The sequence below is a fragment of the Liolophura sinensis genome, chromosome 12 (genome assembly GCF_032854445.1).
Source record: "Liolophura sinensis isolate JHLJ2023 chromosome 12, CUHK_Ljap_v2, whole genome shotgun sequence".
NCBI classification, from domain to species: domain Eukaryota; kingdom Metazoa; phylum Mollusca; class Polyplacophora; order Chitonida; family Chitonidae; genus Liolophura; species Liolophura sinensis.
The window spans coordinates 13,071,725-13,097,244 of NC_088306.1; the positions used below are offsets into that span (position 1 = coordinate 13,071,725).

A 25,520-nucleotide genomic window follows, 5' to 3' on the forward strand; every position below is an offset into this window, starting at 1 on the left:
TATTACATAACACGTGACGGTTGGACCGCAAAAAATTGTAGGCCACGCCTACATAATGTTATCGGTCACGTCATTCTTGTCTGAGGAAACATGCGACTGGTTCATTACACGCAGATGGAAACTGTTATCTACCACAATACTGGGATATAGGATTTTCCAGAAGGGGTGATAGGTTAGGCGCGCCTGGTCGTTAAATAATAGGTCAATTTATCTTTGCCAGCTTTGGCCGAATCTGTTATGAAAATAAGCGTTGTTAATACAACAATAATAACGCAGGCATATTGCATTGTAAATTATACAGACTTCTGGCAATTTCTTCAGAAGATATAAATGTATATTCGAATTTTGCAATACCTGTCCTCCCGAGAATTCGTGCTGTCCCCGATAGAAAAAAATGGTATGGACTAACCGTGATGTTAGGTGCTGGATAAGAGAGCTGAGTTTCACGAAAGCCAGAAATTAAGATCACATGAAGGCAGTAATACGTACATATCGTGTTAAATTTATTACTATGAACATTCTACTATAGAAAAGATCTCAACTTACAAATAAATCGTAACTGGGTCATCGTTTTACTAGCCTCCCCCCCGTGCTTGTAATAGGGTAACCTGTATTATGACCTCCATGACGCGTGACGTCATTCGCCCCGTTTGCAAATGCCTGTTCACATGTTGTGAATCTTGTATCACTGCACCACCTTGCACGTTAAAATATTTTGTGCAGATGTTAATAAATTAGACAGTGTGAATAATTAGTTTATGATTATGCAGTACTTTCTTTGATTTATGACTATGGTTGTTATAACAAGACGTACTGGTCACATTATTCAGTTGAGAAATAGTCCATTAAGAGCCTGAAGAAGGTAGTGATGCGGTCGTTTTCGACCATCGTTTTCGCCATTGCTTGGAATTACTGCTCGGCGGTCCTCGAATGTCAAGATTTTCATCAGAGTTTTATGTGAATTTGTTTTCAGATCGTATGGTTTACACTTGTAGCCGACAGATAAGTATTTCGCGCACCGTCTGGTATGAGTTTTGTTGCCCTGAGTGAAATACTTTTGGAGTACACAACATTATAATTGGAGGGAAGTGTTCCGGATTCGAGTGAAGCGACTGCGCGCTCTCGTAGGCGCCGGTGAACTGGATCTGACTGACTGGGAATTTATACTGTGTCATGGATGTATAGCGTGTGCTCAGAAATCGTGTAGGTAAAACAAGTAGGTTGTGACGGGAGATGTATGCTGGTTTATCCTGGTAGCTGTCTATTTGTTGGCGTTTCAATGCAATACAATTGTTGTTGTTCTAACACGTAAGCATGCAAATAATATGTGGTTTTACACTTTAAATGTGTATGCACCACAAAGACAACTCGTTAATATTAGAGTTCCGGGTCGGGTCATACTGAAGAAATCAGCACTGAGTCAGAGAGGGTAGAGCATGGAAACAGGACTGGTTGGCTCGGTGTCCATTTAAGGTGACTTGGTTGGGTGTCTTATCTGGTGTCTTTAGCATGTTACTTCACTGGCGGCAGCACTTTGGAGGAATTGACTGGCAAGGAGACACATCATATGTACACACACCTAATGACTCCCAGTCATAAATCATAACTATTATATGCCACATAAATACAATCTTACATTACATTTTTCATTAAAAAAATATACTTCAGTACTGTAATTAATGTAACTGACTGACATTATAATAAGATTATTGTGGAGTGTTTAAATTTAAAACTTACATGTACATTTATATGTATAATAATGTATGTAATTGGTCATAGAAAAAAATTGAATTTCAGCAGAAGGAGTAGTTGACAACAACTCTTGAATTTTCTTCCTTAGTTGGCTAAGTGATGTATCTTGATTTGAGAAATATTTCAAAGCGCTATCTAGCTTTCAACATTGTGAACTGGTAAGGTAAAAAGGGAGTAAATTGTACAGTTGTTTGTTCTGGAGCATAGTTCAGACACCAAGTACATCAAAGATAAAGCTTTGAAGTGGTGAAGCCTTCTTGTGCAAATGACCATATACCTACATTATATTAACTAGGTAACAAAGATCTCCTATGTACTTTACCTGATCTATGACTGCTCACTGAAAATACAAAATTTAACACATGCGTTAATGAGAGTGTGATGTTTAAATATCTAAAAAAAGTATTTAATATATTACTTTTGCGATACCATATTCTGAAAGCCTCAGTAGGAAAACCACTGTAGGTGATATCCAGATCTTTTCGTCCCTTTGAATAGGAAATTACAGCCATCTAAAACGGCTTCAGGAACAAATGTGGGTTTCTTTTCAAGACTGTTGAAAGTGAACTGTACGTGGTGTTTCTAAATGGCCATATTTCAAAAACAATTGGGAATTTGGAGCCATAATTTGGCAAACCTTCCTGATGCTAAGGTATTTTTAAGAATTTCTTCAGAATAATGCATGATTTGACACGGAATGATCCTGTTGCCTCATGAATGTGGGATATTACTTTGTGGGTGTGACGTTGCTTTGCTTGAGCGCGTGACCTTTGTATATCCCCTTTTGCGACATATCATGTGACTGTGTATTGACCAACGGAAACCAAGAATTATTCAGTGAGGTATGATTTTAGGAGATGTTATAGTATTATATGTTAGATAACTGACCTTATTACCATTGTTTTAGTGAATACCAACCTGCAGGAGCCATGGTATTTCACACTTGTATAGTTATGATTCAGCTCTGAAACTTGTGGATAAAACCTGTAAGTAGATCAAAATAACTAAAAAAAATTTACAATGGGCTTTTAATTTCTTATCCCTCAAAGCAGCTTGATCATACATTGAGAGTACATATAAACAGAGCAAAACCTGATGTATGATTACATGGAGGTGGTACATTCTACAAAAAAGGGACAAAGTGGGCATTTCCACTATCAATCTATTAACATTGCGCCAGAGATAAAAGGGGCAGGTTGTAGCAGCCTTCTAGAAAGGCTACCATCTAAGGCTTGAGCTGTTAGATAAAGTACAAGTCAGTTCAGGGTATGACATTTTAATGCGTTGATTTGCCATGAAACTGTCGATGGTAGTCTATTCCAGTGTAAAGTGCAGCAGAAAATAAATCTTCACATGTGAGCTGAAGTGTTACAATGTACATAACCTGATATTGATGATGTCATTGCTTGTTGCTTTGTTTATTGCGTGCTGAATTGTGGGTATGAAATGGGGATTACTGTATTTCTCCTAAGGTTTCTTAAGGAAAAATGCTCTTTCAGAAACAGACTCCTTAAAGGGATACTTTGGAGGCCAACACTTAAATTCTTCCAATGGGAAATCAATCACACTTGACAAAAACTTAACAAAGTTGGTCTACAGTGGGGATGAATCAGTGAGAATCAAGCCAAATGTGTCACTTGAAGAATGCTAAACATTATGTGGAACACATAACACAAGGCTGCAAATCATTGAAAGGGTAACCGTTATTGTGACACTTTGTTGTTGCTTCTAGCAAACCCTTTTTTTTGCTCCTATGAAAAGGCTTTAGGGGCGAGAAAGACATGTGGTGAGTCACGTGTTTGTCAAAAATATGGCAGAACATAAGTGTAAAATTACATGTACATGTAGAATATTAACTTTGCTGTAAGTGAAATAGTATGCTACGCATACAGGTGCATTAGATGTATTGACAAAGTACAAGGATAAGGCTAGTAGCCAAAGACTGTGATTTCTGGTCACCCATCAGGAAGATAGAAGTACTCATTAAATGTTCAGAGTATATGTACCTTTCTTTTATAGTATAGACTTAGGGTTTGCTAGGAATAGAAATGTTTTTTTTTTTTTTTTTTTTTAAATCTTGTGATGTGACCATTGCTTGTGATAACAGGCATGCACTTGTTTTGAGAATAAACCTTTTCATCAGCCGATCACTGGCACAAAACTTGTTGTGATATGATACATGTATAATATATAGTCTGATTAAGCAGTAATACCATCTTCCATGGCAGTGGATGGTACGTGTTAGTGCAGTAATGTACAGCATACATGTAAAATACATGTACTTCTGGAATTCAACTATACACTTATAGCTGTGTTGCTTTTGTTCCTCAGATCTTTGATGTTGTGTGCAGAATTTGGCAGATGACAACGACTTGCAAGCAAGCAAGATGAGTTTCAGCAGCGATGAGGTCAATTTTCTTGTCTACCGATACCTTCAGGAATCTGGTGAGTTCTTCCTATAAGGTCACCTTTAAAATTTGGAATTGAAAGAAGCTGTCAAGCAGATATAAATTTGTGGCTTTAGATGCCAACATGTGAGTTTTGGCTTTGACAGATTTGGTTAGTTTTACCCTGTAGATCTACCTGGTTAGTCATATACTGTAGGTCTAACTGCTTCCGCACACCTGAGCCCTGGTTAGTCGTACACTGTAGGCCTAACTGCTTCACACACCTGAGCCCTGGTTAGTCATACACTGTAGGTCTAACTGCTTCACACACCTGAGCCCTGGTTAGTCGTACACTGTAGGTCTAACTGCTTCCACACACCTGAGCCCTGGTTAGTCGTACACTGTAGGTCTAACTGCTTCCACACACCTGAACCATGGTTAGTCATACACTGTAGGTCTAACTGCTTCACACACCTGAGCCCTGGTTAGTCATACACTGTAGGTCTAACTGCTTCCACACACCTGAACTGTGGTTAGTCGTACACTGTAGGTCTGCTTCCACACATCTGAAACGTGGTTAGTCATACACTGTAGGTCTAACTGCTTCCACACATCTGAACCCTGGTTAGTCGCACACTGTAGGTCTAACTGCTTCACACACCTGAGCCCTGGTTAGTCGTACACTGTAGGTCTAACTACTTCCACACACCTGAACCGTGGCTAGTCATTCACTGTAGTTCTAACTGCTTCCACACACCTGAGCCCTGGTTAGTCATATACTGTAGGTCTAACTGCTTCCCGCACACCTGAGCCCTGGTTAGTCATACCTGTAGGTCTAACTGCTTCACACACCTGAGCCCTGGTTAGTCATACACTGTAGGCCTAACTGCTTCACACACCTGAGCCCTGGTTAGTTGTACACTGTAGGTCTAACTGCTTCCACACCTGAGCCCTGGTTAGTCATACACTGTAGGTCTAACTTGCTTCACACACCTGAGCCCTGGTTAGTCATACACTGTAGGTCTAACTGCTTCCACACACTGAGCCCTGGTTAGTCATACACTGTAGGTCTAACTGCTTCCACACACCTGAGCCCCTGGTTAGTCATACACTGTAGGTCTAACTGCTTCCACACACCTGAGCCCTGGTTAGTCGTACACTGTAGGTCTAACTGCTTCCACACACCCGAACCGTGGTTAGTCATACACTGTAGATTTAACTGCTTCTACACATTCCAGCCCTGTTGTTTAGCTGCTTAGCTGCAGCTCAAGCCCTTCTGCCTTAGTGTGGGTGGAGAGGTTTTCCTGCATAACATTTGAGTCTTGTTAGCTGTACAGAGTAGACTTGAAATGAAAAAATGAAAAAAACAACGCCCAGTGTTACTGCTGTAGGGCGTATGTGAGTTATGTGTTCTCTGGAGGGCCGAGTGGGGCGCTCACGCACATACCGAAGTTGGGGGTTAGAACTCTGGAGGTGCATGGCCTTTGTGTACATGAGTGTTGTGCGAATAGGGAGTGTTCACAGTTACAACAGAATCTACACTCAGGCTTTACCTATGACTTTGTTTTATTTTGTTTTCTTTTTGTGGCAGTATCCATAAGTGTCAGTAGTTTATTTAAGCCACACTAAGCATTAGTCCATCAACGCCTCTCAACAAACATGGCGCAGATTTCAATCTAACTGACCTCCTCTGATCGTTCATGGTGGAATCTCTTAATTTACTATACTCACCTGTGAAACTAATTAACCTGCTGTGTGTGGTCACATTGACTGCTAGAGCTTCAGTGCTACAGGGAACTTTGGCCATGTCAATTTTGACAGCCATTTTGAAGTGTCACGTGACGTACTTATGGGTTTGAAATGTAACTGAGTTTTGACAATGAAATCCTCGAGAAAACTTACATCTCGATTGCCGTCTACATGAACAAGTTCAATCCAAACAGGCATAAAAAAATAACTTTTGTTTTTAGTGCAGATAAGTTTGGGTGCCTAAAAACAGGCTACGAGGAATGCACGCGTCATAGGACAAACATGTAATCTAACCCCAGCTTTTGGTATATGCGCTCATATACCACATTCTTTTGGTATTGCTTGATATCCAAATTTGATAGTCTAGAAAGAAGAAAAAACCAACGTTGGCAACATTTTCTATGTGTACATATATATGCCTGTTAGCTTAACAACCTGCATATCACATCTCTGGGTAAAACACAAGTTAACAGTCTTGCCTGATACTGCCAGATTATCATACATCACTCTTTGCGACATAAACAAACTGTCTGCATGCCAGAAAGAGCTAGAATTCGCTAGCCCCTTGCCCAAACAACCAGACCTCATGCATTGTCAAGTAGGTCTACTTGTAGTGTTGCTACTAGACCCTCGTCTTGACCACCACCTTGTCGTGGCCTCGTAAAGTCGTAAGGTTATTTTCCAGGTATTAGATCGGTTCTTCTGAGTTTTTATGTGCACAAAACCTTGACCTGTTTAAAATGGTTACTTGCAAAATATTGGTATGAATAAACATGGTGAAAAGGACAATTTCTTACGTCATATTTATGGAATGTTTCCACTTCCTCGCCGTAGTCCAAAAATGCCTTATTTACAAATTATAAGAATTACATGTAGGTTGTTTGACATTGCCCAACCCAACCTCACAATTAGGTCAGTTACAGTTTTTATCTTTTAGGGTGTAAATGACAATGGCAATGGCATGTGCAAAGATTTCCTGTAGAAAAAACTCAATAAAAATGAGTGTGGGCCCTTATTATTAGGTAGGGTGGGTTATGCAAAACAAACATAATTCTAAAGACCACCTGAACAGCATTATTAATGCATATGAAAGGTTGTGAAATGTTTGAAGAAAAAATTTAATAGTGTTCTAAATGTTGCACGTTTTTCTCTCACAAATTAAGGAGGTTAGTTAACCCATGATATTAACCCACATGATGGTTTATACCATTTGTGTGGGGGGAAATTTACCAAACCTTACCTCCCTTGACCCAGAAAAATGGAATATCCTGAAGAAAAGATTAATGCTTTTCAACTTGAAATGGGTCTGAGGCCCTTGAGGGGTGTGGTTAGTGCAACTTACACTTGGGCACATTTACAGGGCAGAATGGAGATAAATTGTTTTCAGTGTTTCATTGAGTACATGTACACAAGTTTAGAGTATTATTGTGGACATATCAATCTGTTTTGAGTGACACTGACAGCCATAGGCCAGTTATTAGTCTTGACAGTGATAGGCCAGGTGCTAGTCTTGTCTTTCTCAGTAAGTATAGTGATGTTAATAATGTGCATAATTATTCATTGGTTGGTTTATCTTCCTGAAGGCCTTGTACATGTACACATAAGTGTAACATACATGTAGTTTCTGGTTTCATTCCTCGCTTGGAACCATCTTCAGTATTATGTTTAGGTGCCCACCTTTAACTTTCCTTTAAGTTGATGAACCCTTCCAGCATTATGTTTTGGATTGCGCCCCTCTCTGCACCCTCTTCTGTTTCCTTATGTCACCCTCTTTCCTCCTGATCTCCTCAGCCTATGGGTTAGCTATCTGTCTAGAGTACTCACTTACATGTATTCATCATCAGGGGTGAGGTTTCCACCTGTGTCTGACTGGGGCAGGGGAAAGGAGGTGAAACAGGCAGGGCCTTGCCAGTCATGGATTGGTTCTGTTTTGCAGTGCACACGCACCTCCAAATGGCATTTAGATAAATGTACATGTTGCAGTCATGAATTGGTTGACATGATGTGACATTTGGCGTTGTTGACAGGGGCTCCACAGAATGGGGTATTAGTGGGCTCTTTTCTCTTTTTCCTTTTTTTTTGGCAGGCCCATGGATGATTGCTTAATTTAGCAATCCCGCTTTCCCCAGCACAGAAATGGTTATGTGGCTCTCTGGTTGAGAATGAACTTCATTGTACAAGTAGCTCTTTAATGGATAGGATAAGCATATTTTTTAAATACAGATTAAATTGCCACATTGGCACTTAGAAAATGTTGTCCCACTCGTATTTGTCGCCAAGATTTTAGGTGGCAGTAAATGTCGCAAAAATGTGAGAATAGAATATTTATTATGAAGCTGACTGAGGGAAAGAATAGTGAATGAATAGTAAATCTTAAGATTAACACATGAAACGTACAGTGTAACACAGCATAAAGCTGTAGCTCACCAAACTATATTGCCAGTGCGCTTGAAATGCCTGTGCAGAGATCAGATCCGGAATCTGAAGTCTGGCAAGAGATTCTGTGTCACAAATTGGAACTACAGCGTGTTCATTATGGGTTTAAATTGATGCGGCAGTATATTTGCATCTGTGTAGCTAGAATCCATCTGGAAGATGACATCGTGTTGGTAGGAATTCCTGTGTTGTTAGGCCAGCTACACTTGGGTTGGACATCTGTGACATCACCCGCTGAACCACACTAGGCAGCTGGCTGGAGATCGGCTAGAGCAGTAGATATATTAATTTTGGTGGGTTTAAAGTGATTATTCAGTGTTTCCGTTTCCCGGTAAATTCTCGTCTTTGATCAGTAGAAATTCTTCGAAACTGGTAAATTAAAAGTTTATCAGGCGGTAGGAAAACGAATATACATAATAAGTTGTGTAGGCCTGCATGTCAAGATGATAAATATAAAAGCCTAAAAGCTTTCGAATCGCGGTAGTGTGAAAGTCAGTGAGCGAGCTGTTGGGTTTGCTGCGTGGTCAAGCGCTTCACGGTTGGTTAAACATGTATTTTATACGGAGTGGTTTTCTTGGACGGTGTCTCATCACACACGTTGTATCATGGCGAGAGGAGTTAAATACATATGGATGAGATTCGCTTGAAATGATGGTTGTTTATTTTACCGTCTTTGGACGACGATGATACTGAAACCAGAGAAGCTGTTCGCAGGCGAGAGTTCATATAGTTCTAGTAGGCCCTTGCCGGTTTCGGCTCAACATAAATTGACGAAGCGTGTCGCACAGTGATTGTAGAGTTTGCCAACATTTTCCTGAACTTTGCTGTGCTTACCGTGATTGCATATCAATTCCTGAGAGCAGTGTCCTTGCTGAATGGGAATTTAGTCCCCAGAATCGCATGCACACTTCATGCCGAAACAGGTGAATCTTTAAAAATGTACACAGCCGAATTGGCTGATAAGCCGTTCAATTTGGTGGGGGCAGCAGCCCTTTTTCGAAAGAAGAAATGACAACTAATGCATTTGATAGATAATTCTGTTCAATCAGTAAATAAAGGCATCAAGTGATTAGTTAACTCTCATGTTGCGCTTTGCATCAACGGGGTGTATATTAGGAACCCGGCAGAATGTTTGTGGGACCGCTAAATTCTTGCGTTGCCAGTCCCGAAGACAAAATTTTAGGTCAGCAGAAACACTGTTTTTACACATTGACTGCGATCATGGCATATTTACTCTTGGGGCGCTTGGGGCTAGGCTAGACTGCCGACACCAGTATTTCTGTATAATCGTAAGCGCCCCAAGAGTAAATATGCTGCAACCGCAGTCAGCGTGTAGAAGTCACAACTAAAATGCATCTACTTACCAATTTGTCTGATCGGACAACGCAGATAATGAAAGTAAGACACGAAAAATAACTTTTTCTTTTTTGCCTTTAGCATTCCAAAAACAAAACAAAAAAAAAAAAAACAACAAAGTGAAACAAAGCCAATCATCGCCGATGATGAATTCGGGGAAAACATATTCTGTACATACCTCGATGTTAATCAGAATACTAATATAGAATCGGATCTTACAAATATTTATTTTATTTGATTGGTGCCTTACGCTGTACTCCAGAATATTTCACTTATATGACACATGTACATACGCTTATGAAACGGGGGTAATGACAACTGACTTGAACCACAATGCAGTGAGCAGAAGGCATCCAGAGTAGGCATGGAAGGCAGTGAAACTGAAAGTGTTTCAGGGGCTGAGTTAGAAAACTGGCATCAGCAAAGAACATCAAAATGTAAACAAACAAATTAATATCAGTTTGCTGATACATTAAATGCAACATTGATTTTAACATGGTCAGACAGTAGAATAAGTTACTCTTTGTAGTTCTTGTCTCAGTTGTTTACAGAAGTGCAGGTCTGGAACAAAATCCCTGATAGAATAGATAAATGTCAGTGTTATAGGCAGTGTATTATATTTTATATAAAACTGCTTGAAACTTCTAGGCACACAGCTGCGTGGTTTGTGGAATGGAGGGATGTTTGCTAAGGTTACATTGTCATTCAAGATAAATTTGCAAGGATTTTTATTAAAATCATTTGGAGTCAAAATAGCAGTTGTGGAGCAGACTGTAAATATAACATTTAATTGCCTCTAAGAAACATGATGAATAAAATGCTTTGCACTACAGGCTGTTCAGATAATTATTTGCTATAGAACCAAACTTGTATAATATTAATTAATTGTTACATGTACATTATAACTGCGTGTAAGTCTAATAAATACAGTAACTGTGGCAATTTCATTGCAAACATTTTAAAATGATACGTAAATTAAACAACTGGAAATTTTATTAAGGTTAACGCCTTACTGATTCACATACTGTTCCAGGTACGTGTACATGTAACTGTGTTTACACTACAGCATACAGGTGTAAATAGGCTTAAAAAATGAGATGATACGCTTTTAAAATTAAAAAAGATTGTACTCTATATGCCTGATGATTTGTGTGTGCACCTAAGTTGCTGCAAGCTGGCGGACATGCCAGATTTAAAGCAGTCCAGTCAAAGTAGAAAGTAAATCTTCACAGTGGATCATGTGTACGGTGTTCTCGGAAAGTTCCAGTACCACCACCTGTATACATGGAGAATGCATATAGTGATATTTGTGAGACTCTGTAGGGTTTGCCATGAAAATGATGTAGTAATGATGTAGAAATGATCATTTGGGTCACTATAGTCCAAGGTGTGCTACTCTAGTGCACTATTTTTTCTGGTGATTTCGTCACTAGGGAAGATAATGCAATTATATGATCATGAGAACAGCTAGCAACATACTCACATAAACACTTCAGGTTTATACTAGATACTGGTAATAATGAAAGTACAAAATAAGAAATTCTTGTCTACTAACGTGTCGGGACCGGTAGATCCAGGATCAATCCTTGGTCGAGTCACACCTAAGACTTTAAAAGAGGAAGTTGTAACTTCCTCGCTTGGCGTTCAGCATGAAGGGGATAGTGCAACGACTGGTTGACCCGTATCAGTATAATGGCTCGGGCGGGGCGGCTTACTTGCCTTCGGTAAGTCGTCTCAGTGATGCAGCACTAAATAAAGGAGCGGTGGAAATCCGTCCTGCAACAAGGAGGTACATTACACGTGCATGCACCCTAATGATTCCTTCGTCATCATATGACTGAAAAATTGTTGAGTACGACGTTAAACCCCAAGCACTCACTCACTCACTAACGTGCATTTGGATATAGCATAGGCCGATAGGCCTATATTATGTCAGCAACCGTTTCATCATGTTTACCCTTCCCCCCCCAAGACGGTAGCTATTAGCCATTGTGTATGGTGGATTAAGAAATGTTTGGACGGAAAAATTTACCTGTTGCATGCGAAATAAATAAATGTATTAGCTTCATTTAATTTCATTGCTCTTGAGGGCGAGATGAAATATTTACTTTATTCTAGAATGTCATGACAAGTCGTTGATTCTGGGCAGTCTACATGTACATCTGTACGTGTAGTAATAATATGCAAAAGAAAGAATCTCTGTACACGTAAACCTCTGTATACATCTATGTATATAAAATCTAGCCTATAACCCCCTATTTGTAGTTTACCATAGGGCTGAGTACATGTAGCTATGTAAGTTTAAGATTTGCACATGTAGTAATCTGTTTTGTCCAGCCATGCCAGAAAGGATTCTGTCTTTATTAGATTACAATATCACATAAAGCTGATGTACATGTAGCGCTATACATCAACATGAACATGTACCACTAAACATGTACATGTACCACTAAACATGTACATGTACCACTAAACATGTACACTGTACCACTAAACATGTACATGTACACTGTACCACTAAACATCTACATGTACACTGTACCACTAAACATCTACATGTACATGCTTGCAGAGGGAAACAACCTTCCACATTCAGCTGAGAACATCTGTAAGTCACAACGTTTTGATTAAATGCATATTATTGTGTGTGCATGCTATTTCCAAACTTAATTATGCCTCTGATCCCAATTTGTTCCATGGAAAACAAAAATGCCATTTCCAGTTAGCCACAAGGATGTCAGATCCTGGATACTAGTTTAGGCTTTTATCAGCAGCGGTCTCCTCGTTTCGCTACATTAGTAACACTGATCATGCTGTTCATTCCAGGATTCGCCCATTCTGCTTACACATTTGGGGTAGAGAGTCATATCAGTCATTCCAACATCAATGGGGCCCTGGTACCACCAGCTGCTCTGCTCAGTATCATCCAGAAGGGCTTACAATACACAGAGGCGGAGATCAGCATTGGGGAGGTAAGCAACCTTCACAACACTTCACACACTGACCATCACTACTGAACTGAGACAACTAGAATGCCCACGCCAAGGGATGCCAAGACTTGGATCATGTGAAAGTCCACTTTGCATACTTTTGTGCCCTTTTCTTGTTTGCCTCTATATGTTTATATACATAAAAGCTAATATACTGTATATGGAGACATGTTTTTTTTTTCATTTGTATTAAAAATTTATTCATCTTTACTGATGAGTCAACCAATCTTTACTGTTGTCGAAACTGATATACATGGAGTGTGAGGATCTATTATGTTAGGATTTCGAACTTCATTCAACTAAAGTATTAAGAAGAAGTGAAAATGTCGGGTGAAACAGTGTGGTAAACAAATGAAAAAGAAACTTTAATTTGAATTATAAATTTGCTCTCTATGTCAGTTATATTCCAGTGTACATTCATACAGCTCAGCTAGCTATTATTGCCATTCTTTAGTAGTTCGATCTCTTCCTATTTTTGAATTTTTAACGATGCATAATGCATCTTCTGACATCCTCTGAGTGTTGGTTTTGATCAGATTTGCCATTTGTTGATGAGCTCTGACGGAGGATTTCAAAATCTTGATGAAAATCGCAACATTATGTACGCATTTTCCTTCTGTGTACACTATTTCTACAATGGGCTTCTCCAGCCCTCTACAAAGGGAAGCAAATCTGGTAACTCCTAAAACAGCAGTGCCCTCTACCTACTTAAATAACAATACCGGTGATTTCAATACCAACACCAATAGTCATACATAATCATAGCTTACATTGTTGTTCAAATAGTTAGAAGGCACTGTAGTTCCATGAGTTACAAGATTTGCTTCCCTTTGCAGAGAACTCGTGAACCCCTTTACTTTTTATTCTTTGTTCTTAATAACGCTACGCAGAATGATATTTCTAGCCTTTTTGTTGAATGATGTATAACATGGTTGTTTTTGTTATGGTTAGGATGGTTCAGAGAGAGTAATAGAGTCATTATCCCTGATTGATGCTGTGATGCCAGACGTGGTAGAGTCACGCAAACAAGCAGCGCAAAAAGCTCACCAAATCAAGACGGAACCAGCCAATACAAATGGAGAAGACGCCACTCACACGATCAGTAAGTCAAAACATTGTGCACCTTCTGGGCAAGCAATTGCAGAATTAAAGTCTCTTTTCTTGTGTGCTAAGGTGATATAGAACATACATTTTTTTTGATTTACAACCAACAGTATTAACTATCTGCCATGGCAAAATCTCCACCTACTTTTGCATCAGAAGGAAAAGATCTTGCACTAATTCATTCTTGTTGCTTACCTCAAATTTATTTGTAGGCCAGAAAGCTACTGGTACATCTAGAATGTTGAATCGGGTATCTAATTCTCATACCGGCCATCAGGGTTGGGGACTGTCATTCAGATTCTTGTCACATTACATGTGGACTATGATTTTCTGGGGAAAATGTCTACTGTGTCAGGTGCCTCATAGTGCCAGTCATGTTCAAGTGCTTTTAAATTTGGGACTAGTCTAGCTTGATTATGTTGGACGTATTTTCTGAAGAAGTGAGGTCTAAATGTCTGTCACTGACATTTCATCAGAGTTTAATTATTAGTATTAAGTACTTGCAGCATAGACGAATGAGGACTCAAAATGGTAACAAGAATTGGACAGAATAGTTTAAATTTGAAAGCAGAAAACAAGTGCAAGTCAGGCTGTCAAGAGCCAGTGAGAGTTAGTGACAAAGGTATATTGGACCTTTCTGACTGTCCTTTTACAGATCTTTGGGTCCTGGCTGATGTTAAAAAGTACACGGTTTTTGGAGATTAAATTTTTGAATACTACAATATGAGGTCTGAGGCAGATACATGTAACACAAACAGCTGGTAATAAATGAAATTTACTTTGAGGGGATGTCACATGTACATATCTGGGGCTTTTGTCCGGGTACATGTGTGGTCTGGAGAAAGGAAAGTTATGTCAAATCATGGAGGTATATATGGAGGGAGGGAAAAATCGGCCAGTCAGCTGAGCGAGGTGGCCAGTCATACCCACTGTGCCTTTCTACTCTTAATGATATCTCCCTTGTATACAAGCCTGACTTTAGCCTTGTATGTTTTTTCGTGGCAAGGATGTTAAACTATCCATCAGATCATGGCACATCCTTGCGTATATACAAACTTTTGTGGTCATTACTGTTCAGCTAGCGTGCTTTGTTTATAATGTGATTTTATTTTTAAACATGATATTCCCAGGGTAATTGCCAATTTCTTCTTCGTCTAAGTGAATCAAAGTGGTCTGACATCCATTCTGTTATTCTGTCTTTATTGTTCGCCGCCTCAATAGAGGGCCTCTGTTGTGAGCTGTTGACACACAAATGGTTGCTGAGTACCTTTCACCCCAGGTGTCAAAAGCTGCTAGTCTCCATAGCTCTTGCGTGATGACCAACCATAAGGCAGACAGCTTAATCCCATGTTAAAACAAAGTCTGAGTCCTGCTGTGTTGGTATGATACAGTGAGCACTTTGAAGAGCCTGAGTTGTTCCTCCTTCCATATAAACCTTGATGGTCAAATATACATGTACAGTAGCAAGCTGTGACTAGCTAGGACAAACATTACACATTTAGTAGATGATGAATTAGGTCAGTTATCTTGATGTTAGGATCACATGGTGTACCTAGTGTGTTATCACTGCTCTACCTGCCTATCCTGTACTCCTCCACTTACCTTAAAACCTCAACTTTTTCGCATATGAAAGAGCAACTTTCAGTCCAATTTATGCACATTTTTAATTTGGTTTTGGAGGCAAAACTGCATCGGTAGGATTTGCCAGTTTCATGGCTTCACAGAAAGTGTAATTTTATCAGTCTACACAGAATGATGCCTTCAGAATGCGAAAGGGTGAAGAATTACAGTACCCAGTCTTTTTCCACCTCCCCACCAGACTACCCTCCTTCCCATGTACTGTAGCCATGGCTACAGGCTTTGCATCTCACTCAGAGTGGAGAAGTGCAAACTGGGTATGGCAGACCTGCCTACTTAAAGATGTAGAAAAAAACTGATTGTATGCCATAGAAATATTTTGTTTTTTGTTCTTGTTTGCTATACAAGTCAGTTTTAAGTATCTCATCCACTATTTTATTATTCCCATTACAGCAAGGATTCCGATTTATTTATTTATTTATTTGATTGGTATTGTACTCCGTACTCAAGAATATTTCACTTGTACGACGACGGCCAGCATTATGGTGGGAGGAAACCGAGCAGAGCCCGGGGGAAACCCACGACCATCCGCAGGTCCCAACTTCCAATTTAATATGGCTTTAATAAATGTAGTGTGTTAAGGATCTCTGAATGCTGACCTGTTTATTCGTTTTTTTGTTTGTTTGTGAACCCTTGTCGATGAGAACACTTTTCAACTCGGTGACGTCAAGATTGCTACTGTCGTGATGATTTAAGGGTAGCATTTGTGCAAATTGTTTTACAGCGCAAGAAGCCACCTGTTCAAATAAGCCTCTGATCACATACAGAACACTTCAGAGGTTATACATCATGCTAAATTCTGTCTCATTATTTTGAAAGATAATGGGGTGGACTAGGACATGCATAATTTTCCTCTTAATGACCAAACATATCTTTTACTCCCCTCTAGGGCTCTTAATGCTCATATTTGTAACTTCGTCCCACCTCTGTTTTAGCGAAATAAATGAGAGGTTAATTAAAATTAATTTTGTATTGGTGCTTCTGTTTGAAGGACTTTTAAGGAAGGGTTGAAAATCTGTACGCTGCATGGTTGTTTTGATTGATTTGTACACATAAACTTTGATTTGTACATGTACATATGAGTGTTGCTCTGGTATGGTGAAAATGTAAATTTGAGAATGATTTACTCTTGTTATTAGAAGTTTGGGAATCTAATGCATGTATTTGCATACATGTATGTTCTTCTGATGGTTAAAAACTTCCTCAAAATACTGGTACGTTTAGGAATAAACAGGGCACATTGTGCCAGCTGATGTGGGGACTTTATTTATCTGTAAACTTTGTGAAAATTGGTCAGTCTTACAAGTTAAATGAAAATATGTAAAGCCACAGTGTATTTGTTTCCCTAGAAATACGTGTACATGCATGTAGGAGTTAAACAAATATCAGGTATGTTTGCCCAATCAGTAAATCATTAAACTTTAATTCATCAGGCAAAAATCATTTAAATATTTGATTTGCAAATAACTTAGTTTTTATTGTTTTGAATACATCTTTTTGGATGTCAATATAAACAAAGTAACACTACTCAGAACAGAGTGGGAAAAATGGAATTTTTTTGAATATACATCTTAGTACTGTCAGTGCACATGATTGTAGGGACATATATCTGTTTGAAATATGTATGCTAATTTTTTAAAATTTTCCCTACATTGGACCCTGACTGTACATTTGTAATGCATTTTGTGACAGTATTTTGAAACACGTTAATGTTAAATGTAGAAGACAAGATAATGCCCCCAGTAGCTTTCCTCGAATCATATTAAATTGTTCCTAATAAAGTTTTGAATGGGTAAGCTCGGATTTCTCATGGATATTCTTGATTACAGTAATAAACCAGTCAAATAAATAATGAATCAAATTTTGTGGTGAAAAAAAAATGTACCATAAAAACTCAGGCGAACAGACATAACTGTTAGAGGTTGCATTTGCAAAGTCAAAGAGATGTTTTGATAGTAATCATAACCATGAAAGGAAGAAGAACAAGTTGCTGTGTGAGACTTGCCTGCTGTTGATGTTTTGAATCTCTGCATATTTCATCAAATCAGCAGAGTAGAGTGAACTCTGCCCATTCATCTCTACCAGGGTAGCGTGAACTCTGTCCATTCATGCAGTACATGTATGTGCAGGGATGGGGAGTACTGAGAACAACTTGGAATATTTCCTCCCTTTGCATTCACACCAGGAACTGTCTAGGGCCACACAAAGCCCCTGGATGCTTAAGAATCTATTTTTGAACACGCGCTAAGAGTCCAATCATTGGGGAACGTAGAAATATTGGAGAAAAAACTCCACTCTCTAAGGTGCTGGACATTCAAGCACCCCACCCCACCCCACACCAAATAAACACACACACATACGTGAGCACATACACAAACAGGTGATCTTTTCCTAAATCTTATAGCAGGCTACACCAGAGGTGATATTTGTGATTGCTGTGCATGGACTGTAATGACAGTATTGTGTTTCAGTGGTGAATCCCTGCCTCCCAATGTTTCTGGGTCGCCTTAGTCTCGAGCTCTTTCTTTGCCAAAATCAACAGATTGTTATTGTGTAAGCTCTTGTCATCTGCTACATGGCCCAGCTGGGTGTTAAAGTAGGTCAGGCTAGTACAGTGTGAAGAACCTTGAAAGCAGGGGCTGGGAGGGTGGGGGAATTTTCAGGATGATTGACATTGTGTTTTGCTGGATGTTCTCAGCAAAGTGTGCGAGCAGTATGCTATATTTCGTACTAAAAATAAGAGGCGACAGGAAGAAAGGCTGGGAGATAGCCTCTATTTTAAGGCAGTAGCCGGATTTGCTGATTGAGAGTTGTTATTGATCGGGACCCACTTGTTGTGACCTGGATAACCAGGCGAAACACTGAGAGATGTATGGCAAGGCAGTGTAAAAATAAACCTGTTTATCTGCACACAGCTTCCCAGACCTTATTGGCTGAATACCAGCAGCCTATTGGCTAAAGCCAGATGCAAGTACACGCAGACTTCATTTCGGGCTGGGCCAGGCTAGGCGTGGGAGTTTCTCTGAATCAATACAGATAATGTGTCTGGGAGCACAGCATCACTCAGTCTTATGTTTAACTACTCAGTCTTAATGATGGAATCTACATTTACTTTTTGCCTATTTTTTAAACTTCTGAAACTCACATGTATGGTCAGTGAAATCACAGTATGACTGGCCACAAAGTTGACAGTGGAAAATTGAGTTATAATTATTTATAGGAAGGTAGTCGTTAATAGCTCCAGAATGATAAGCAGATTAGAGAATTACGCCAATGACGTCCTAGTTGAGTCATTGATGTCTTACAGAGACTTAAATTATTCAAACATGCACATGTACAATGTTAGTACTGTGTAACTTTGTGCACCCTTTTTGGAGTTAGATTAAGAAATATTACAGCTGCAAATTGTAATATAAATCAGTCAGTCTAAACAATGAATTGCAAGAGAGTCCAGTATTTAGGATTTGTACTGTAACCCACCTCTGAGTGACCCCACATTGTTTACACAGATCTGTTTTGTGCCTGCTACTATGACACAACCTATCCCCCCCTCCACATGTCATACACCCCTTTTTGCCAGTGTGGATTACCCTATCATCCTACTAAGGGGGACATTCAGGTCACATGATTTGTCTATGACTTGACTTAATTAAACAGATGGTTGTGAGAGGGCATCTGGCTGTAATGAGAAACAGTCAGCAGAGTAAATGATAACAGAAGACTGTATTGATACATTTGGCATCCTGCCTGGCTTGAAAATAAAGAAAATACATCAACCAGTCCTTACATACATCCACATGTACACAAAAAATTTACATGTGCCAGGATGTCCAGTGCACATTTTGTGGCACTCCTAAACATACATGTAAAACTGCTGATTTGGCTAACACTTACTTGAGTGCATTGATTTTGTTTTAATACTAATTACATGAAGTACATTTGTTTAGAAAATACCTTTTAGAAATAGTTTGTATCACCTAAATGCAGATTCCAAATATTGCACTTGTAATCTTTTCACATTTTCTTATAGCTCGCCTGTAATAAGTAGGTTATATCATACCCTGGCTGATGGCGTCCAATAAGAGGGAAAGCAGTGTTAAACAAAATGTTAGAGGCGGTGTTTTAAAAAGCACTGTATGTATTGAGCTGAGGTTTTGCACTCATGTAGAACACAGAGTTGTTCCATTGTTCTGTTAAATACCGTAAATTACAAAATTCATGCCTTAGTGTACTGTGTATTGGAATCAATATTAAACAAAATGTTAGGCGTGGGGTCAGAAAAAGCACTGCAGGTATTGAGTTCAGATTTTGTGCACATGTAGAGCACAGCAACATGAGGAGGCAGGCTTCCATAGTTGGTGGGCTGTGTGCATATTAAGTACCATAAATTACAAAACTCATGTCTTAGTGTACTGTGTATTAAAATCAGTGGTGAAAAAATGTGGGGGGTAGCATCTCAAAAAGTACGGCTTGTATTGAGCTGAAGTTTACTTGCAGATTAAGCACCCTGACACAAGGCTCGAAATGTCGATGTGCTTGAAATATACGTGTTGATAGGTGATTTGTGCCAGTGACAGGCAAAATATTATTTACCTGTCCACATCTGATCAAATTAGCATACTAAATCACAAAACATGCATTTTACTTCGATGGCCAGTGACTAAACCTGCTTGAGGAAGTCAGTATTTTGCATGTTCCTAACTCGAACATACCCAGCAGGCTGAATATGTCCAACTCCTGATATGCCTGCCTCGCACTCAGTGACAGATAAGAGGAATGTACTGAATTCTCCATAGTGTGTGACACTCTCCATGATGAATCAGTTTTCAGATACTGCAGGGTATAGCAGGCACATGTACCACCAACCACAGTCATGAAGAATGCATAAATAGTGATCATTCGTCATCACAATATTTTTGTTTTCACCATAAAATAGACATAGCAAGGGCTGAAAAATGGTGACTTGGGTTACTACTCCCAGTTCTGCCACTGCATTGCAAAATACTGTCCAAATATAGCTCTCAAGTTTCCACTTTCAACTCTGGAGATGTCCTTGAAGTTCGCAATGTTAAAGGTGTCACTTAGGATCCAGTTTCTGTCACATGCAAACTTATGTCATTCCGTCAAGAACAGTATGAAATATGCAGTTTTTGATACATATTTTTCATTTTTTTTTGGGTAGAATTGACTTTAATACCTTCGTCTTGGTGTTTTAACCCGATAAAATCCCTCAGTGGTAAGATCCACAATTTACCTTTTGCATTCATGTGCTAACAAAAACTGTGAAGTAAAAAAGTGGAAAATAAAGAAAGAAATGTAAAGATAAAACCATGTGCATGTACTTATTATCAAGATATGTTATCGGGTAATATCTGGATCAATTAAACGTTTGGTAGGACTTTACAGGTAGGGATTTGACTGGAGTTAGTAGCGATTTGACTGGAGTTGGGTATGGCTTGGTTAGGGTACAGCTTTGCATCGGTATATTTTGTTATGTTTTCAAACAACACTATTGGGAGCATTCCGTGTCAACTTGATTTTAACCACATCGGTGTATCCCAGGTTATGGTGTTTGGAGGGCGTATGCCTCACGTAGTGTTCATATTGTCTGATTTGTGCCCCTTTAAAGAATTGATACAACATATACATGTACCACGATTGACCATTGATTGATTCTTATGGTGCTGTTCTTGCAGGTAATCACACAGAATCCATGGACATAGATGGCACTGTAGAAATCCCCACAAACAAAGCAACGGTGTTACGAGGCCATGAGTCAGAGGTGTTTATCTGCGCCTGGAACCCTGTAAACGATTTGTTAGCATCCGGGTCAGTAAATCTACCTTCCTTAGACTATTGCCATAATGTTTATACAAATTATTTGTTTATTTGCGTACATTTGTGAGCTTGTAACTGATTGAAGTACATGTATTCATGTGTTATTGGCTAAATTCCATTTAGAAATATTTTCAAGCTTCTAAATTTTGATCGCTATGCACAGTTTTGTGTAGGAATTTTACACATTGTCAAGATTAGCCAATGAGCTCTTTTTGATCTGATGCATTGGAAAAAAAAACAGCTAGCCTTTTCCATAGTTTACATGTAGTTGCAGGTTTGAAGTTTAACGATGTTAAGGCAGTCGGATTGCAGATTGGATATAATTGATTTGACTGTTGTTTGCTTTACAAAGGTCTGGCGACTCGACACATAATTGATTTGACTGATGTTTACTTTACAAAGGTCTGGCGACTCGACATATAATTGATTTGACTGGTGTTTACTTTACAAAGATCTGGCGACTTGACACATAATTGATTTGACTGATGTTTACTTTACAAAGGTCTGGCGACTCGACACATAATTGATTTGACTGGTGTTTACTTTACAAAGGTCTGGCGACTCGACATATAATTGATTTGACTGGTGTTTACTTTACAAAGGTCTGGCGACTCGACACATAATTGATTTGACTGATGTTTGCTTTTCAAAGGTCTGGCGACTCGACATATAATTGATTTGACTGATGTTTGCTTTACAAAGGCCTGATGACTCGATCTATAATTGATTAGACTGGTGTTTGCTTTACAAAGGCCTGGCGACTCAACGTATAATTGATTAGACTGGTGATTACTTTACACAGGTCTGGCGACTCGACATATAATTGATTTGACTGATGTTTGCTTTACAAAGGTCTGGCGACTCGACCTATAATTGATTAGACTGGTGTTTGCTTTACAAAGGTCTGGCGACTCGACCTATAATTGATTAGACTGGTGTTTGCTTTACAAAGGTCTGGCGACTCGACCTATAATTGATTAGACTGGTGTTTGCTTTACAAAGGCCTGGCGACTCGACACATAATTGATTAGACTGGTGTTTGCTTTACACAGGTCTGGCGACTCGACGGCACGGATATGGAACATGAATGATAACTCTAATAGTGCCAATCAGCTGGTGTTACGTCACTGTATACAGAGAGGAGGAACTGAGGTGCCCAGCAACAAAGATGTCACCTCCTTAGACTGGAATGTAAGAGAATACAGCATCTGCACTATGAAATGGAACCAGGACATGTTTAGATTGCTGATATGAACAAGTTTGTCTAAATAAGCTTCCAGTGCACAATGTTGTCTCGTTATTTCGTCTCTCAAGACCGGGTCGGATCATACCAGAGACGTTAAAAATGGTACTTGCTGCTGCCTTGCTTGGTGCTCAGCAATGAGTGGTTTTAGCAAGGTAACATTACTGGTTGACCCGGTGTCAGTGTAATGCAATTGGGTGGGCTGTCACATCTGGCATCTTCAGCATGATGCTTCAGTGGAGGCAGCACTTTAGCAGCATGGACTCACCCTGCCACAAGAAGAAACAATATATATACACACACCCAATGACTCCTTGTCATGATACGACAGGAAAATTATTAAGAATGAAAGTAAACCTCAAGCATACATACATACATACATACATACATATGTGCCTCAAGGCAGAATGTTGGACAGCTTTGAAAGGCTGTCACATTGTAACAAAATAACATGATCTGTTTGTATTCCATGGTGCTGACATTTCTGGGGATACAGGGTTGGGAATCCTCCAGATGTGGTTGGCTTGTGTATTGAATAGCAAGCACTGGACTTGTCTGATGCTCCTGCGCTAATTGCAAATGATACTGGTCATGTATCCGATTTCATGATGTAACCGGACATTTTAAGTCAGCATAACTTATTCTTTTATATAATATTGCATATTTTGTCGATTGATATAAAGATGTGACTAGAAAAGAAAAATATAACAGAAGTAGAGTTCTGTGTGTGTGTGTTATCAATGGTGAGAAATGTCATGTGTTCTCCCCTCCTCTCCCGCAGTGTGATGGCTCATTACTGGCCACAGGCTCATACGATGGATTTGCTAGGATATGGAGTACAGATGGTATGTAATGCATGTCTATGACCTTACATGTATTTATCAGAAAGGAATTGCTGTACTCCTGACAGTCCTAACTTGTGCATTTACATGAATGTGCGTCTTAACTTTCCTTTTTTTCAAAATCTCAGATTGTTAATATAGTTATAAATGGGTCAGTCGTCTGCTTGATAAAACCACTTTCAGACATGAATTATTAAATCAAGATTTAATGCAAGCTTCTTTTGAACAGTTTGGGCTAGGCTACAATAAAGGTTCAATAAATTCTCGTGTCTGGTTTTTTTTTTTTCTTTTCTTATAATTCTTTGACCCTGTTGAATATGTTATAAATGTTATACATGTTATAAAATTCATCTTTGTAACAATGGGTCTGAATTTTGAAATATCGGGGTTATGAGTTGTCTTGTCCTAATGTCAGATTATAAACTGAAGATGTCTTATTATACCTGTGTACTGCTAATGCTCTGATAGCCGTGATCAGATATGCTTTATCATGCGTATTCTTGATTTTCAGGTCGCTTGGTTCAAACATTAGGTCAGCATAAGGGTCCAATATTCGCTTTAAAATGGAATAAAAGAGGAAACTATATTCTCAGTGCTGGAGTGGATAAGGTAAGAACCAGGGGCCCGTTCTACAATGCAGTCGCAAACTGCGTCTTGCGTAACCGCCATGGCAACCTATAACAAAGAGATATGTCAGCGTGGAAAGTGCGCTTGATGGCGCTTTGTAGAAGGGGCCATTGGTTCAGAGTCAAATGCAAGTCATTTTTATATGAATCTGAACCAACTCAAAAATTCTGAATATCTTTTGGTGGTACATTTATGGGTCTGGCCAGTTTCTTCCCACCGTAATGCTGGCGGTTGTAAAATAAGTGAAATATTCTTGAGTATGACGTAAAACACCAAAGAAATAAATAATTAAATAAAAATAAACTGGGTTATTATGTATTGAACAGTGATGGTGTCTAGACTTCTGTTTGTTATCTTTGAAACTTGCAGTGTTTCACTTATTTGGTTGAAAACAAAACAAGGTTAAAACACAGTTAATCTAAGTATGTGGAAGTGACACCATAGAGGGTGCGGTTTGTAATTGTCGCCGTGATATGCTATGCATGCTTGGTCAGTCACATCTAGCGACGTTATGCAGCCTAATATTATAAAAGTGTCGAATAAGTAAAATCATAAGAAATTCCATTCAGAGCAAAATGTAGAAGTTGATTTGGTCGGGGAGAAAAAGTAAGGCAAGAATTCTATAAGCAGAGATGTTACTATTCATTTCTACTATTTTGTCTCTGAAATAAATAAAAACACTGAAGGCAGCCTAATATAATCTGACTGTCTCTCAAATAAACCAAAACAGTGAAGGCAGCCTAATATAATCTGACTGTCTCTCAAATGGGTTAAAAAATAAATACAGAACTGAGAAGGTTAACTTATGAGATTGCTTTATTTCTCATGGAAAATAAAACAGAAAAGTATATTTAAAGCTAACTGCAGTATTAAATAAACAGTAAAAGAATAGATAAAAAGAAAAGCTGTAAAATAAAAACATAAACAATGTACAACTTTTAAACAGGCTATACCTGAGATTTTGGGTGAAAAATAAAATTTTCTGCATTTATCAAGAATAGCTCAAATTATTTTGCCTTTCAGTAAATATCAGCCTCATACCTGAACTATTCATGTTATAGTGTGATAATGGTTCTAAAATTTGAAGAAGTCAAAATGCAACTCGCCAAATAAGTTTTAGGATCCTTATTTTGAACAGTAACATGCATAGACAAGGCTGGTGTTTTGTGTGAGGTTATTATATGAGCTATGCAAAAATTTGACTGGATGTGTGCTTGTCCATGTTTTTTTTTTAGAAAGTCTCTCATATTACCTCTTGAAAAACTACATAAAACGTTGAAAATAGAAATTTGGTCCAGGAAAACTGCAATTTCATTCATATATCTCTATGTGAACCCTGTTACATGATGCTGATAATATTGGTGTTACACGTTCCCCATCAACCACAATCCACTATTATTAAATCGTTTGCTTTAGAGACCTCTGTTGCCGACTAAGCTACGTTTATCATGCTTCCATTGGGCGACAGTAATTTGGAGGTGTGTGTATTGATCAATGAGCCATACACTTACAACAGGAGCTTTCAAAATAGACAGGGTTTGACATTATCAAATAAGTT

The 25,520-nt window shown here is 38.9% G+C and overlaps 1 protein-coding gene across 3 annotated transcripts in view; it reads left to right on the forward strand.

Annotated features, from left to right (window-relative positions):
- The first annotated feature begins 574 nt into the window (after positions 1 to 574).
- Positions 575 to 25,520, forward strand: part of LOC135479152 (F-box-like/WD repeat-containing protein TBL1XR1) — a 33,361-nt gene continuing 8,415 nt past the window's right edge. Inside the window, exons 1-8 of one of the 3 annotated variants that reach the window (XM_064758915.1) lie at positions 575 to 1,216; positions 4,084 to 4,197; positions 12,507 to 12,652; positions 13,622 to 13,772; positions 21,109 to 21,241; positions 22,303 to 22,441; positions 23,275 to 23,338; positions 23,847 to 23,944. In XM_064758915.1, coding sequence (XP_064614985.1) covers positions 4,140 to 4,197; positions 12,507 to 12,652; positions 13,622 to 13,772; positions 21,109 to 21,241; positions 22,303 to 22,441; positions 23,275 to 23,338; positions 23,847 to 23,944 — 789 coding nt within the window. In that variant the 5' untranslated portion in view covers positions 575 to 1,216; positions 4,084 to 4,139. The remainder of the gene's footprint in view (positions 1,217 to 4,083; positions 4,198 to 12,506; positions 12,653 to 13,621; positions 13,773 to 21,108; positions 21,242 to 22,302; positions 22,442 to 23,274; positions 23,339 to 23,846; positions 23,945 to 25,520) is intronic. The other 2 variants (XM_064758914.1, XM_064758913.1) reach the window with 2 other exon arrangements.